This window comes from Aspergillus thermomutatus (genome assembly GCF_002237265.1).
Source record: "Aspergillus thermomutatus strain HMR AF 39 chromosome Unknown NODE_94, whole genome shotgun sequence".
Lineage (NCBI taxonomy): Eukaryota > Fungi > Ascomycota > Eurotiomycetes > Eurotiales > Aspergillaceae > Aspergillus > Aspergillus thermomutatus.
The window spans coordinates 18,207-32,772 of record NW_020798143.1 but is presented as its reverse complement, the minus strand read 5'-3'; the positions used below and the strand labels follow the sequence as shown (position 1 = coordinate 32,772).

General features: G+C 53.8%; 4 protein-coding genes across 4 annotated transcripts; 2 read left to right on the top strand and 2 right to left on the bottom strand.

Annotated features, from left to right (window-relative positions):
* Window positions 1-417: 417 nt before the first annotated feature.
* Window positions 418-2,014, top strand: CDV56_104148 (uncharacterized protein; the record flags this gene model as incomplete). The annotated part of the gene is made up of 3 exons (XM_026757767.1): window positions 418-702; window positions 771-1,006; window positions 1,063-2,014. 3 exons carry the CDS (start codon window positions 418-420, stop codon window positions 2,012-2,014), a joined length of 1,473 nt encoding a protein of 490 aa, XP_026614443.1.
* Window positions 2,015-2,169: 155 nt separating this feature from the next.
* On the bottom strand, window positions 2,170-6,724 carry DCL2 (putative RNA helicase/RNAse III; the record flags this gene model as incomplete). Its single annotated transcript, XM_026757292.1, has 7 exons — window positions 2,170-4,678; window positions 4,741-5,823; window positions 5,880-6,027; window positions 6,089-6,341; window positions 6,410-6,458; window positions 6,533-6,561; window positions 6,620-6,724. 7 exons carry the CDS (start codon window positions 6,722-6,724, stop codon window positions 2,170-2,172), a joined length of 4,176 nt encoding a protein of 1,391 aa, XP_026614442.1.
* Window positions 6,725-7,540: 816 nt separating this feature from the next.
* CDV56_103156 (uncharacterized protein) lies at window positions 7,541-11,562 on the bottom strand (the record flags this gene model as incomplete). The annotated part of the gene is made up of 6 exons (XM_026756775.1): window positions 7,541-8,056; window positions 8,110-8,384; window positions 8,513-8,528; window positions 9,900-10,963; window positions 11,019-11,250; window positions 11,299-11,562. 6 exons carry the CDS (start codon window positions 11,560-11,562, stop codon window positions 7,541-7,543), a joined length of 2,367 nt encoding a protein of 788 aa, XP_026614441.1.
* Window positions 11,563-12,405: 843 nt separating this feature from the next.
* CDV56_102831 (bifunctional metallophosphatase/5'-nucleotidase) lies at window positions 12,406-14,318 on the top strand (the record flags this gene model as incomplete). Its single annotated transcript, XM_026756450.1, has 6 exons — window positions 12,406-12,444; window positions 12,494-12,683; window positions 12,729-12,915; window positions 12,977-13,407; window positions 13,452-13,766; window positions 13,825-14,318. 6 exons carry the CDS (start codon window positions 12,406-12,408, stop codon window positions 14,316-14,318), a joined length of 1,656 nt encoding a protein of 551 aa, XP_026614440.1.
* Between the last annotated feature and the right edge of the window lie 248 nt (window positions 14,319-14,566).

Below are 14,566 nucleotides of genomic sequence, written 5' to 3'. Positions count from 1 at the left end.
ATTGTCAGTTGTTGTCATCAATCATGAGTGGAGGTGTTGTGGGTTTATTTTCACAAGGGATCCAGAAGTTTAAGGGAGTTTCCATCTTTCTCTGGATTCCTTTTCGTCATGTTGGTTGATTTTGCCTTACATATACCCAGCTGAGGAATACGTCCATATCACGTGTCACTGATTGATGAAAAGCATGTCATGTCATGTTATTAGGCAATGGTAGCTCTGCATGTATTTGATGGTTTCTTTTCCTTATATAACTTAGCCCTTACTAATATTCTCTATAATATAATTACTAGCTTTCCTTAGAGGTATATTATAAGGTCTTCTAAAAAAATTAAGTCTCATACACTGTAGTACTAGGAAGCATTTTGTTTGGAGTTTAGACGTTTGATGTTGCGTTCGTTTCTTATGCTTCAGCTCAGAATGGCTGGCAGTGTTGACAGTCGGGAGGAATGGAGATCGAGGGGGTGGTCCGTGCTGAAGCTGCTGATCAACTTCCTCATTATCGTCATTGCAGCCTGTCAAGCCTCCACTCTGAACACATCCCGACCTTCCTCCTCATCCATCACCTCTACCTTGGAATTCGAGGTCTCCTCACTCTTTCAACCGCAGAATGTCTTTGCGGTAGTATCCTCCGATTTCTATCGATATTACTCCCTCCTTTCGATTCAGGAACCGCCAGTCATGGTGTCCCTGTGGCCCTGGAAGGTAAGTTATCCGTGTCTCCTCCTTGAATGCGCAGTGACAGAGCACTGATGACTATTGCACGATTGCAGGGCGAAGACAATTCTCCAGCATCCTTCGAAAAAGCCCTCTCAGCCCTCTCCACAAAGATAACACAGACAACGAACCGACTTGACCTTCACCGCCAGCATGCCCGTCGATTCAAGGCTCTCTGGACTCTCTACACCACTTTTGCATACCTCCTCTACTCGATTATCCTAGCTCTCGTTCTCGGCTGGCAGAATTGGGGTGTGACGGAATACGCTGCCATTATCGGGGGCCCAGTCCTGTACGAACATTTCCCACGAAAACCTCGAGTCTGTGTGTCATGTCTGACTTGAGCAGGATCTACGCTGTCCGAGCCGGAGCTAGCAAGTTCTTCGACTACCGCATCAGCAAGACCCAGCGACACCTCGACGATCTACAGAAACAGCGAGACGAGACAATCGAGAAGCTCAAGGTCGCAACAAAATACAACTCGACTCAACAGCTGCTGGAAAAGTATGGCGGAGAGTCCCCCAAGCCGCCGCGTCCCAAGGGCGGCGACGAGAAACGCAAGACAGACGCCAAACGCAAGCAGCCTTCCACTCCGCAACAACCCGTCATGAGAACCGGACTTCCTCCCCCACCGACCGCGAACATTCGAAGACCAACTCCGGCTCAATCGCCAGTGCCTTCTCCCGGCCAGCCTCAGTCTCCGCCACCATACCCGATTCAAGGACAGCCACAACCGCGGAGCCTCCATCCACCGCCCCCTCCTGCATTCGACGAGCCCGGCTTTGCGCCCAACGCGTTTCCAAGCGCTCCGCAGTATGTCGAGCACTCGCGCTGGTACGACCGGTTGCTAGATGTCCTACTCGGCGAGGACGAGACACAACCAAAGAACCGGATGGCGTTGATCTGCGCCACCTGCCGACTCGTCAACGGGCAAGCCCCGCCGGGCGTCAAGACTCTGGAAGAGCTCGGCCGCTGGCGGTGCGGAAGCTGCGGGGCATGGAACGGGGAAGAGAGCGAGGCGAAGAAGATGCTCGCGGGGATGCGGAATCAGGCCCGATCTGCGGACGGAGCGTGGGAATCGGTCGCGAAGCCGGACTCGGATTCGCACTCGGCAGGCGACGCAACGGACGAGGCGGTTATGGTCGCAACGAGCGAGGATGAGCAGGTTGAATCACGGAGTTCCGGGGTGGAGTCTCAGGATGAAGCTGATCAGCAGCCACAGGAGCAGGAGACACCAGAGGCCAGTGGGGGCGGCAAGTCGGGCCGCGGACGGCCAAAGGGGAACAGGAGGAAAGGATGAGCGGGTGATTTGTATTCTTCGGTTATATTTATACCTACGGGCACTATAGCATATGGTATTCTTTGGGCATCGCATCATCAAATGGCATTCACTCATCGTGGTCTCCACATACATTCCGGCAGCATCTCCGCCCGCAACCGGGATGACTGGGACCTTCAGCTCGTGTTGAGCAACGTAGAGCCTTCCCGCGCCCTCTGCGTCAGTATTCTGATCGCCTCCACCGCCGCGGTCACCTCCGCCTCTTCCGCCGTCAGGCACCCCGTCACAACAAACACCTCCACCTGATCAACCCGCACGGAGCACTGGTAGCTCGCCCCGCCCTCCTCGCCCAGAACCCGCCGTGCCAGAAACTGGATATTACTCTTGGCCAACTGCTGCGCGACGTTCCTCGGGTGCGTGACGTCGATGCCGTGGTCCAGGATCCGACGCAGATAGGACATCAGCCCGATGCGCTCGACGAAGACCGTACAGGGCGCAAGGTCGCCCCCGGAATCGACGAAGAGGGCGCCGAGGACGCTCTCGACGATATCCGAGAAGAACTTGTCCGCGTTGAGCCGGGCGAGGGCCTGCCAGGGGTAGTCCGGGGCATGCTGCAGGGACGAGCGGATCTCGGCTCGGAAGGCGCGGTGGCGGGCGAGCGAGGCGTCGCGGGCGGTGTTGAGGTCGAGACCGCGGTAGCGCATGAAGCGCCAGAGCTCGAGGGAGTCCTCGGAGGAAGTCACGGCGAAGGAGGTCTTGGATGTCTGGGTGATGTCGGGGTTCTCTTCGGGGATGGCGAATTCCATGCAGAAGAAGGCGAGGAGGTTCGCGTTGACGACGGCGTGCTTGATCTTGGTCATCTCGCCTTGGGGGCGTTGCACGGGGTGGTGGAAGATCGCGGAGACGATGACCATGTCGAGGACTGCGTCGCCGAGGAATTCGAGGCGCTGGTAGGACTGGGTTGTGGAGTCGTAGTCGCAGGAGGGGTGGGTGAGGGCCTCGACGAGAAGGGACTCGTCCTCGAAGGTGTAGCCGATGTGCTGTTTCAGCCTCTCGTTCATCGTATGCCGGGCGCTCTCGGGAGCCACACTCCGGGTCGCGGTTCGGGTGTCCACCGTGTGCAGGTTGATCTCGGGCAGGAGACGGCGGATGCATGCCTGTGCGGTTGCGTGGCCGCCGTCCATGTATGCTGCTCCGATCAGCGCCTCGACCACATCCGCCAGCACTTTGGTCGACATCTGGCGGCGCTTGGCTGGCACCCGCTCCAACTTTTCCGAGATCATCGGAGCGGACCATTTCCGCGGCGTGAACATCTTGGTGATGATGTAGGCGTCAAGGCCCGTGTCAAGCGCGGCTTTGGCAAGGCGAGGATTCTGCACAATCACGTCCCGGCCCTCGGACAGATACCCTTCATGCCAGTTCGGGTGCTGAAAGAACAACTGGCAGGAAACGGAGAATTTGAGGATCGAGTCGCCTAGGAACTCGTACCGCTGGTAATTGGTCAATGCTTGAGCAGAAGGGGCGGTGATCGCTGTAATGATGTGATGGGTGCTCGTAAAGCCGACATCTCTCAGGATCGTTTCTCTGAGTCTGGTGGCGATCAGTTCGATCTCCAACCGCTCTACAATGACGGAGATGAACAGGCCGAATATCGCCATTGTGAACGGAAGCCGATCGATGGTGCACACGTCTGCAGCGACAATGCGGCTCTTGGCTGCAGACTCGGGGATTTCTTCCTCGACATCCACCTGGCTCTTAGCCAGCGTCTGCCGATGCAGGAGATTGCGTCTACGCGGAAACGGATCGCATTCCAATTCGACGACCGAAGACGACGGGTTCTCGTCGGAGACAAGCCATCTCCGGAACAGTAATGGTTCCTTGTGATGCGAATGATCACGAACCACGCCCATGAGCCCTGGGTTGTGGCCGCGCGAGTAGACTTCCAAGGCCGGGTCACATCCCTCGTATGCATTCAGCCACGCCTTCAGCTCCGTATGATGCAGATCCGGTGCGAACAGTGCCGTAAAATCTGGCTCGGACTTCCATGGCCGAGAGCTGGTCGCCTGCAGATAGAGTGCTGTAGCCGCCCTCATGTCTTCGACACTGCTCGAGGGCACGAATGGCACCCGCTCTGCTGCTTCAAAGGTCACCGTAAATGTGATCGAACTGTCCCAAAAAAGAGTCATCGGGGAGAGCGACGGTAAGGACGTAGGTCCCACCAACCGCATACACAGCTCATTGCCTCCCCCTTCATCCAGTCGCACCACGATCCGACTTTGATGGATATCAGGCGACGACCATGAGTAGGCCCATTCAATCCATGGATCATATTGTTCGGACGTCTCCATTATCGAGGGCATAGCTCCCAAGTCGTGCGACTTTAGCTCTGGCTTGTTCGTCAACGGCAGAAGGTGATCGTTCACGAGGCCAAACTCGTAGAGAGCTCTATATGCCTGGAAGGCAGTCTCTTTCATCGCTGCTCTCTCTGTGCACCACCATCTTCTGCCCTCACTGCGCCGGACTTTTGGATGCACGCAACTGGGAAGAATAACCGTGCCCTTTAAAAGTCCATCCTCGCTCACTGCGAACGAGAACACGGGCCGCGTATCCACGTACGGCTCAGAAGGCAATACGGCGCAGAAGTGGTGCAGGTGTGCCATGGCCGTGTCCGCTGTGAGGACAGCGCTGATGATACGAGATCAATATTGGGAAACTTCAAGGAACTTGGGGAGTGAAAGGAATCATACCTCGTAGACTCGACAGTAAGTCGCTCCATGACTTCCTCGTCCAGACTCTCCAATGCAGAGGCGCTTTTCAGCTGTCGCTCATCATCCTGATAGGCCTCTATCATGGCCTGTTCGAGATCTTGCCACTTGGAAACATCAGCAGAAGCATCGTCTGTTGGGAACATGATTGCAAAGGTCGACTGCTTCCGCCTTGCCCGCCCACGGCGCTGGACGAAGGACTTGAGGTTGGGCGGTTTGTCATAGCAAACGACGACGCTGCAGGCGCTAATGTCAATGCCTTCTTCGAGAACATCCGTGGCTATGATGAGGTTTTTTCGGCCGCTGCGGAAATCATCCAGTGTATCGCGCTGCAACTGCATGTTCAAGAGATCGCCGAGAATGTCCTTGCTGGCGCTGCCGTTGGACCAGCCAACGTAGGCAGCACATCTGAACCGTTCGCGCGTCGAAGGGTGCACTGAGAGAAGACTAGTCATTGCGCTGACTGTTGCTCTCTGCTTGACAAAGATCAATCCCGAGAACTCCGGCTCATCCAGTGAGCCCAGGAAGTTGAGGAGAGATCCAAGCTTCGGAGAGATGCGAAAGCTATCCGGATCGTTCAACGCAATCTGGATCTCTGAAGCCGGGATTTTCGAGAGAAAGTCTACTAGGTACGCTTTCTCGGCCTCGTCCCAGTCGCCGGTCATGTAGGAGTCACGGACGCGATCGGTGAGTTGCTTGATGGACGCATCGATGTAGTACTCGGCAGCCCATTCTCCGAGTTCCTCGAAGATATGACAACAGCGATCGACGAACCTCTTCAACTGCTCCCGAAAATACGTTTTGCCCGTCATGAGCGCTTTGTGCAGAGCTTTGCCGTCAAGGGGACTTTTTCGGAGCCGCTTTATGTAGGGGTCATCCTCGATGTCCAAGGTTTCCCAGGCGTGGTAAAGGGCCCCCAAGGTCTGACTTGCGCCTTTGAACCCCGCGGGATCAGTCGGCGTGTACCAAATCTGCTGCAAGTGCGGTCTATGGGTGAACTTCAGGAGTTCCTGTCGGTGCACGCGGGGCGTTTTGCATACCGCATCGAGGTTGGATTCGACCGTTCTGGTTGGCAAGTCAGCAAGGCTTAACAGAGAAAGTGGAAGCTTAGCTGCACCGACAAGAGCTCCTGTCGATTCGATCTGACCACCGGACTGGCTGTAAGGCCCATAATGCGGGGTACTGCACCGGTGCCGAATCTAGTCAAAGTCGGATGGTAGAAATCCTGCATGATTTTGTTTGCGGCATGCTTTCGCGTACAGTGGTGCGCTACAGTTCGTCTCTATCAACACCATCCGTTCACTGAGTAGAGTTCAGATTGTAGACATACCTTCATCGAAGATGATCAGAGCCAGCCGAGACATTTTCACAAAGCCGTGGCTTAGAGCATCCGCAAGGACCGCGTGCGTCGATACAACAACTCGATAACCATCCAGAACGGCATCCCAGATCGACTGCTCGGTCCATAGTTCGACTTTGTCGAGTCCGGTGAGAGTCCGTGTTCTCACAGCTGGTAAATTGGACGCAATCACTTCATGCTGTTGTATGCACAGGGCGACCGTCGGGGCCAGGAACCAGACGAGCTGAAGAGGGAATGATCAGCACATTTTCGAATAGAAAATGCCAGTGCTCAGAATCAACGAGAATATACCTTGTCCGAAGGGCAAATGTCCAGCTCTGCCTTGATTCGTAGCACCGCTCTACACTTGACGGTCAAAATCAGGTCCGACGGCAGGGGGGAAGCAATGACAGCCCAGCAAGGAGGCAGACATACATATGCGTTTTGCCGCTCCCTGTATCCATCTAAAGGATTGTTATCATTGCCATTCTGAAGCTTCAAGTATGGGATGAGGGAACATACTGCCACAATGATGTTCTCCTTCATGCTAGCCTCCAGCATCTCAAGCTGATAATTCCGCGGCTGACATGCAGAGGCATCTTGGCTTGTAGTAACAGCGGAGGCCATGGTGAACTTGTGACATTCTATGTCAGGCAGACAGCAGAGAAAGTTCTCACTTTTCTGTCATTTGAAAAGGGAAATACAAACAGAGGAAATAATCTGGAGGCATGGTGGCTGAACAAATTTGCTGTTAGCTGTAAACGCCGAGAGTTGAGGAGGAAACAACCTGTGTGTGGTGGGGTTGATGAGCGGACACCAGCTCTGTATGTAGCCTTGTTGCCAATGTTACCGCAGTATGAATATCATAGACGCAGCGAGTGAGAATTTGTTCACTTACATGTAAGACAAGAGCGTCTCAATGATCAGGTCCAATGGGCCAGGGAAAGACATTTTCGTCATGATTACAATCAATTAAAGGGAAGATATACATCTAGTAGCGTCCACAGTCACAAGAGTAAATGTCCGAATGCAGGAAGCCCTCGGATCCTTCGCCAGAAGAACTGGATGAGAGATAAAGACAATCATCTCAAATCCCCATATCTCCTTGCGTGGAATCGCCTTGACTTCCGAGTTGTGTACCTTGTCCGCCGATGTGGGCAAAGAAGAGGTGATGTCCAGAGATAGGAAAGGGCATAGAAAAGCACTGAGATACATGCATTATAAAACCAGCTGGAAACACGCAAAATCATACTGACAAGATCAACGATTCACCCCTCCGGTTCCCGTCTAAAAACAAGAACGCAGAACTCCGCCTCAAACAGGGCCAGAAATACTATAGATCCACCAGCACCACGCCATACGCCGGAGACGACCAAGGCAAAACATCGGAGAACTGTTGAGGTAGAAAAGAATAATGATAGATTTAGAGGAGATTGAGACGACCTATGATATGAGAGGGAGTCCGTGTGTTGGTTCCTGCTTGGGCAGTTCGGAAGCTTCGGGTTGTCCTTCATCGGGGCGGACGCGCCTTGCCTGAGCCTGAAAGTTGTTGCCGAGATAATTGACCTCTTCGGTAGGAGGTTTGCGCATTCCAAGCCCGGCAACAGCTATGCGGTTCAAGGAGTTGAGATCATCATTTGATGTGGGGGCTTGAGCGTGTGGAGCCTGGGGTTGCTGGGGTGCAGTCGGAGGAGGGGGAGCAGTGGAGGTGGTCGTCCCCGAGCTTGGAATAGAAGGCACAGGGATTTCACTCCGCGGTTGGCTCAGGTCAATATTGCCAGGCAGCTCCGGAACCTCGCCTTGCGAATCCAATAAGCGAGACTGCAGGTTAATGATGTACTCCCGAAGTTGGTAGTTTTCCGCCTGCAAAGCTTTGATGGCTTCCCCGAGATTCTCGTATGCCTTCACCTTCCCCTCCAGTTCTCGGATATGAGCTTCCTTCCGCTGACGGAACGCCCGCTACTCACCAGTTAGTCGAGCTCTTGTGGGAATTTGAAGGGCGCTGTACGTACCTGCGCGGCACGGTTCTGTGCGGCGCGTTTCGAGGTGGATAACGGCCGTTTGCCGTAGGTTTTCGGGGTCTCCTGGCCTGTTACATCAGGCTGGGTGGGAGTTTGCGGGGGGCCGGTCAGCATGGTAGCACCGGAAATGGCAGGATCGATGTTATTCTGATCGCGAGCCGGTGTGTTGGGTTGCATGTGCGGAGGTTGCGGTGCAGGAGGTTGGGGTCGAGCTTGCTGAGGATGCGACAGATGCTGATGAGCAGCTAGAAGCTGATCATGGAGCACTAGGGAAATAATGTTAGCTTCGTAATGCGACGAGTGTTGTAAGGTTCCCGCAGGTGGAAGGGATGCATGCGCGGGCATGATCGTGGACGATGATCACCAACTGGTACAATATGAAGTAGTCACTTACCCTGATCCGCATGGTCCTACAAGGTCAACAGCATTAGCATGGGGTTTCAGCGACTGAACAGCAGAGTCAACCGCAGAGGACTCGAAAATCCAGGACGGAAGCAAGTGAGGTGGATCGCCATCGCGTCCTGGAGACCGCGACCGGGGAAATCACGGCGACGACGAAGAAGGATATCCAGCCCCACGGATGACACAGCAGCTGAGGGGATTTGGGATTTGGGATCTGGGATCTGGGGAAATTGGGGAAGACGATCTGATGACAAACCGCGACAAGAAGCTGCTTACCTGAGCAGAAGTTTGCATGCTTGGATGCGGTGCTGGAGCTAGTGTAGGCTGCATTGAGAGTATCGAAATGAACGAGACAACAAAGACGCGCCCAACAAAAACACACAGGACGCAATCAATTCGAGCTAGTTCAAGAGAAGAGCAAATGAAGCAGATCTGCCTATATGGCACAGTCCCTCGTCGCGCAAGATGGGGGTAGGATGATGAGGAAGAATGGGCGAATGAACTGATGAGGTAAGCAGAAGGCTTTGCTATGTCAGCAAGCAGGTAGACAGTCTGATTGGCGAGTTTTGATGACTTGCAACTGGGAGATGGGTGGAAGATGATCTCGTAAGCAGGAACGGAGGGAAGGGAGGATTACTTAAAGCAAAAGTGACGTGGGAAGGGGCTACTCTAAGGACTAAGGTAGCTGTGTGGCTGGGCAGATTTGGATTCGGTGACTGCTGATGCTGTCACTTCCGGCGGATGGCGACTGGTATTACTAAGCGGTGCTGCTGTATGAGTAATCTGTTATGCATCTAACTACAGGTATGCAGTTACATCCGCACTTAGATTGAGGCACAGAGATATTGAACCTGTGTACTCTGTATAAAGGTGTGTCTTTGATTCTAAATTTAAATTTCTTCATAATGCCTTGGCTCATCATCTTGACCTTGTCTTCCTTGTAGATTACACTAGAATACTGTAAGGCAACGAACGCTTCCATGGACCGCTGACTCATGACTGCGCTTGGCCAATTCCGATCAACACTGTACGTCAGCAGCTGATTGTGGATTAGAGTGGAAGCTCATATTAATTATATATGCTATCGATTCGCATAACAATAGAATCTCGGAGATGCTGATCATAGTACTTGTTTGTATCTTGCGGTTGTCCTAGAGTCTGCGGCTCGGAGTTAACTGGTCTTCCATCCGACTCGGTCGGCGTTGGCCGGAACAAGTTGTGATGCGACATGACTAAGCATCTGAGCATTAACTAACTAACTAAGCTGAACTACTCTGTATTGGTGCGACACTATCCAAAGCTATTGCTGGGAGGCTCTGACGACGAAGAATAGTCGAAACTGGATTTCAACACCCCTTATCATAGAGGCTGCCCATTACCAGGTTCGGCCCGGTCTGATTACTGAATCCCAGCCGGATGAGTGTCTTCTCACTCGCCTCATATTGTGGCCATCCATCGTATCTCTCTAGTCCCGAGACCGGATCTCGCGCAAATGCAGCCCATGCACCACGCATGTACCGTCCGATGGCGACTTCCTCGGCCGTATTGGCGATGAGGTCTTGTGCAACCGTGTCGAAGAGAACCGGCACCTCGGAGGAGTGGTATGCTCCGCTAGGGGCCTTTGTCGAGAGCATCATATTCGGGAATACGCCGAAGTAGCGGTATCTCCAAGTCGGATTGCCCTGCTGGACGGAGACATTGGCTCGTGCCGCCGCCGGACAGTCGAAGAGAGCCCGATTCTGCTGGATCCACGCGTCTTCAGGTAACGGCTTGTCCACATAGACGCGGAACAGGCCGTTTTCAAAGTCGGTGGTCCCAACGAGCATGGGAACAGCAGCCGCTGGGCGGTCCGTGTAGTTGCTGAAGACGAGGACGTCGTCCGGAGCCGGGCTGTAGGGCAGGTTGACGGGCGTGGCCATGGTGTTGACGAGGTGACGAGCTATGTCGCCAGCAGACTTGGTCATCATGCAGTCGTAGATTTGTTGATCATGTGTGCTCTGGTTACCGCATCCGAGTGCCCGCGAAGCGTTGAGCCAGAACGTACGGGCTTGCTCAGCGGTGCGGCCTCCGATGCGTGCTACGTTGCCGGATTGCACAATGAGGGCATGGACGATAGGGTCGTCTTTCCAGGCGTATGAATAATGGTCAACAGAGGTACCGCCGGCGGACTCTCCAAAGAGAGTGATTCGAGACGGGTCGCCGCCAAAGGCAGCGATATTGTCTCGCACCCACTCGACTGCTAGCCGCTGATCTAAAAGACCTAGGTTGAGGCTGCTTGGCGAATTTCCCGGGAAGCCGAAGATGCTGAGGCGATAGCTAGAACGAATTAGCATATGGCTTCTAACCAAGCTGCGTGGGACGGATGTTGACTTGATGGAGACAAGGACAATGTCCTCTTGGTCAGCGAAGAACTGGCCATTGTACATCGGAGTGGCCGAGCTTCCTAACCTGGGTGAGCCATCAACGCTTGATTTCTCGGGACGGTAAGGTACCCATACCGGACACGAAGGACCCTCCATGTATCCAGATCAGCACCGCCTTCTTCTTCTCGCCGGTCTGCGGCTTCGTCCAGATATTCAGCGTCAGACAGTCTTCGCTGTAAGTCAAGTTGGGATGCCCTATGTCCGCCAAGTACTTTTGGCCGACCCCGGTGACTCCGTATTGCTCGATGAGCTTGTCTGGCAGTCGGTCATCGTACGCTGTCAGATTCGAAGACATGCAAGCGGGACCCTATATAGTCAGCTCCGGTGGTCTCTGGCCCTTCGAAGGGTGCCCTACAAATGTCTCGCCAGTGATCGTGGAATTCCCCCGATATCTCACAGGAGGCTGGAATCGCAGATTGCCTACTGGCGGCAAGGCGTACGGAATGCCGAGATACTCAGACACATTGCTGGCATGGGGAGCGGCATGTCCTCGGACCGGCCCGCTGGAGGTCTGGACTGATTGTCCGACAGTCCACTGCGCTTGTGGGCCGACGGCAGCGCAAGGCACAGAAAACAGTAGTCCAGCTATGCCGAAGACGACCGGAGAAGACTTGTACATGTTGAAGTATGCTCAGATCCTTTGAGAAAAAGTGCTGTGGAACATCTCACAAGTGTGCGTTCGGCCGCTCAAGCGCTTTATATCCCTGTCAGACAAACAGTGCTATGGTGCTTGATTGAGAAGATATCCAGGTTGTGGGGAATACACTCCGATCAAGCCGAAAGATCGTCTTCAAGATCGTATTCGCATCTGTCAACGATGAACGAACACGAAAGCCAGGCACCGCCATTTGCTGATTGGCTGCTATGAATGTGTCCCAGTATTTGGGACCATCGAGACCAAACCGGTGGCAGTCAAGATCTTCCTCTTGAGATTCCCAGAATTCATTATTCTCTTGCTTTCCCGTGTGCTTCCACCGGTTCTCGAAGATGGTAGCCTAGTCAAGGCGGCACAGGGCAGTCGTCCATCTTGACACAGTCTTTCAAGTTGTCGTCAACAGACACAAGAGCAATGCTTAGCTTGTAGGCTCAAGACTTATTATGATGAAAGTGCACTGGGGCCCCGCCGGTGGTTGACATTCTTGGCCTGCGAAGACATGATGGATTCTATCATCTTGTATCAGGAGAATTGCAGGTTGCCATGATCATGACAAACGCCTGTGGTATATATGGTATATAGTGATGATCTCTTTTCCTCGATTATGAAGACAGCTCTTTCTGAGCTCTTTGCGCATCGTGTTCACCATAACACAAAGGTGATTGGCCGTCTGTCCTTTTCAGCATCGGCGTCCGAAATGAGTCTAGTCTATTTTATCAGACTGACTCTTATAGTCTTGTTGGTTTGTACTCTCTCGCAGATCTGATCATCGTGTCTGTCGGTAGGCTCAAGAGACTGGAATTCGGGATGGCTACTGAGATATGCATCCTGCATTTCAACGATGTCGTACGTCTCCATACAGTCTTTCTGTCAAGGAATTTCGCTCAAAGAGTAGTACCACGTCAACGACGTCGAGCTCATATCTCGCTTCGCCGGCTTGATCAGGTCTTTCGACCCCAAGACACTGGTGATCTTCAGCGGCGATGGCTTCTCGCCTTCCCTGGAGGCCTCCCTCCTGAAAGGAGAGCACATGGTTCCGTTCCTGAACCACCTCAATGTCGATGTAGCCTGTTACGGGAACCATGGTCAGTGTCCATGACGGGCACGTACAAGGAGGCTGACGTGTCCAGACTTCGATTTCGGGGAAACGAGACTCATGGAACTATCACGCAAAGTGCACTTTCCCTGGGCCCTGTCCAACGTAAGTAGAATGACTGAGGACGGCGATTTCTCGACAGAGCCCCTTGCCTGTGGTGAGCGGTATATTATCCGGACAGTGCAGGGGTACAAAGTCGGATTTATTGGCTTGGCTGGGACGTAAGCAAGGCGTTCTGCACAGAGTTCTCTGCTTGGATCACTGATTGAGCGACCTGTCCAGAGATTGGCCGTCAAACTGCCAGAACTTACCCCCGGTGTACATAATGGATCCCGCCGTGGTCGCTCAAGAGCTCGCGAGATACCTGCGTCTCAACGAGGGTTGCGACTTTGTAATCGCCATCTCTCACTCACGACTCGCCGAGGATATCAGAACCGCAAATGCTGCAGCATACGGGGCTGGCAAGGTTGATCTGATACTCGGGGGTCACGATCACGAGGTCCTCCATCGCTTCCATGGGGACACAGAGGACGACTCGGAAATCATCCAGCAGGGCACGAGAAACGAGGACATTGTGTCCGATGGCGTAATCGACCAGGTAGCCGGAGACATTCGCATCGTCAAAAGCGGGACAAACTGGCGAAGCTTATCCATTGTCCGCTTGATAGCCAGGAGACTTCCAGACGGAAGAGCTACAATAGCAACCGTCAAGCGTACGTATTCCAGCCGGCACCGCCGCCAGTCTAACAAGCTCCAGTCAAGCAATACGTCGACATCGCCCAGAGCTCAGAATTCATCTCACTCCCCCTTTGCCCCCATATCCGCAAAGTAGCGGCCGGGATCCAGCAGCGTGTCGGCAGCGTAGTCCAGAAGCCTCTCATGCACACGACGACCCCGCTCGACGGCCGCTGCAGTGTGATTCGCAGCTCGGAGACGAACCTAGGCAACATGCTCGCAGACGTCTACCGCGCCTACTACGGCGCCGACATTGCACTCGTCAACAGCGGCTCAATCAGATGTGACCGGATCATCGAGCCAGCATCATCCCCGCTCCGTGCCAAGGATATCATCGGTTCGTCCCGACATTCGTCCTCACCGCGTACCTCCCTCATGAAATGATCGATGCCTAGAGATCTGCTCGTTCGAGAACCCCCTGGTCGTCAAACGCGTCAGCGGACACGCCCTCCACGCGGCCCTCGAAAACTCCATCTCGGACCTCCACGTCGACGGGCGATTCATGCAATGCTCCGGCCTACGCATCCTCGCCGACTGGCAGCACCGAGAGGGCCACCGGATCCTGCACCTGTCTCTCGCGCAAACACCCTCCGCGCCAGCGAAGCGGATCGTCCCGTCGCAGATGTACACCGTCGTCATGTCGTCATTCGTCGCGGCAGGGTTTGACGGATATACCTGTTTCCAGAGCGCGGAGACTCTTGTCGACAAGGAGACGGCTGTGACGGATTCCGGGCTACTCTTGCAGGTCTTCGGATATGAGAAGGGGGGGTTGAACGGTGGTGATACCACCGGTATAGATAGAGCCCGGAGGGCTATCGTCTGTGGAAAGCATGGGCTGGACAAGTTGCCGATTGTGAGTCCCATTGTTGAGGCGAGGATTCAACTATGACTTGGCTCAGACTAGCATTTGGCTTTTGCGTATGATTACTTAGATTGCGGTAGTAATACAACAGCTTGTGTAATCCGTCGTCTTGTTCTTGCAGTAAAGTACTAATAAAACCTCTATCAACCTTGAGTCCTCTGTCGAAAGGAGGATGCCTTGGATCGATTTCTGGTTGTAGCACGCGAACAAAGTAATAGCACTAGGATTAGAAGGGACTCATCTTATTGATTTCTTTATTCTAAACAGACAGATGA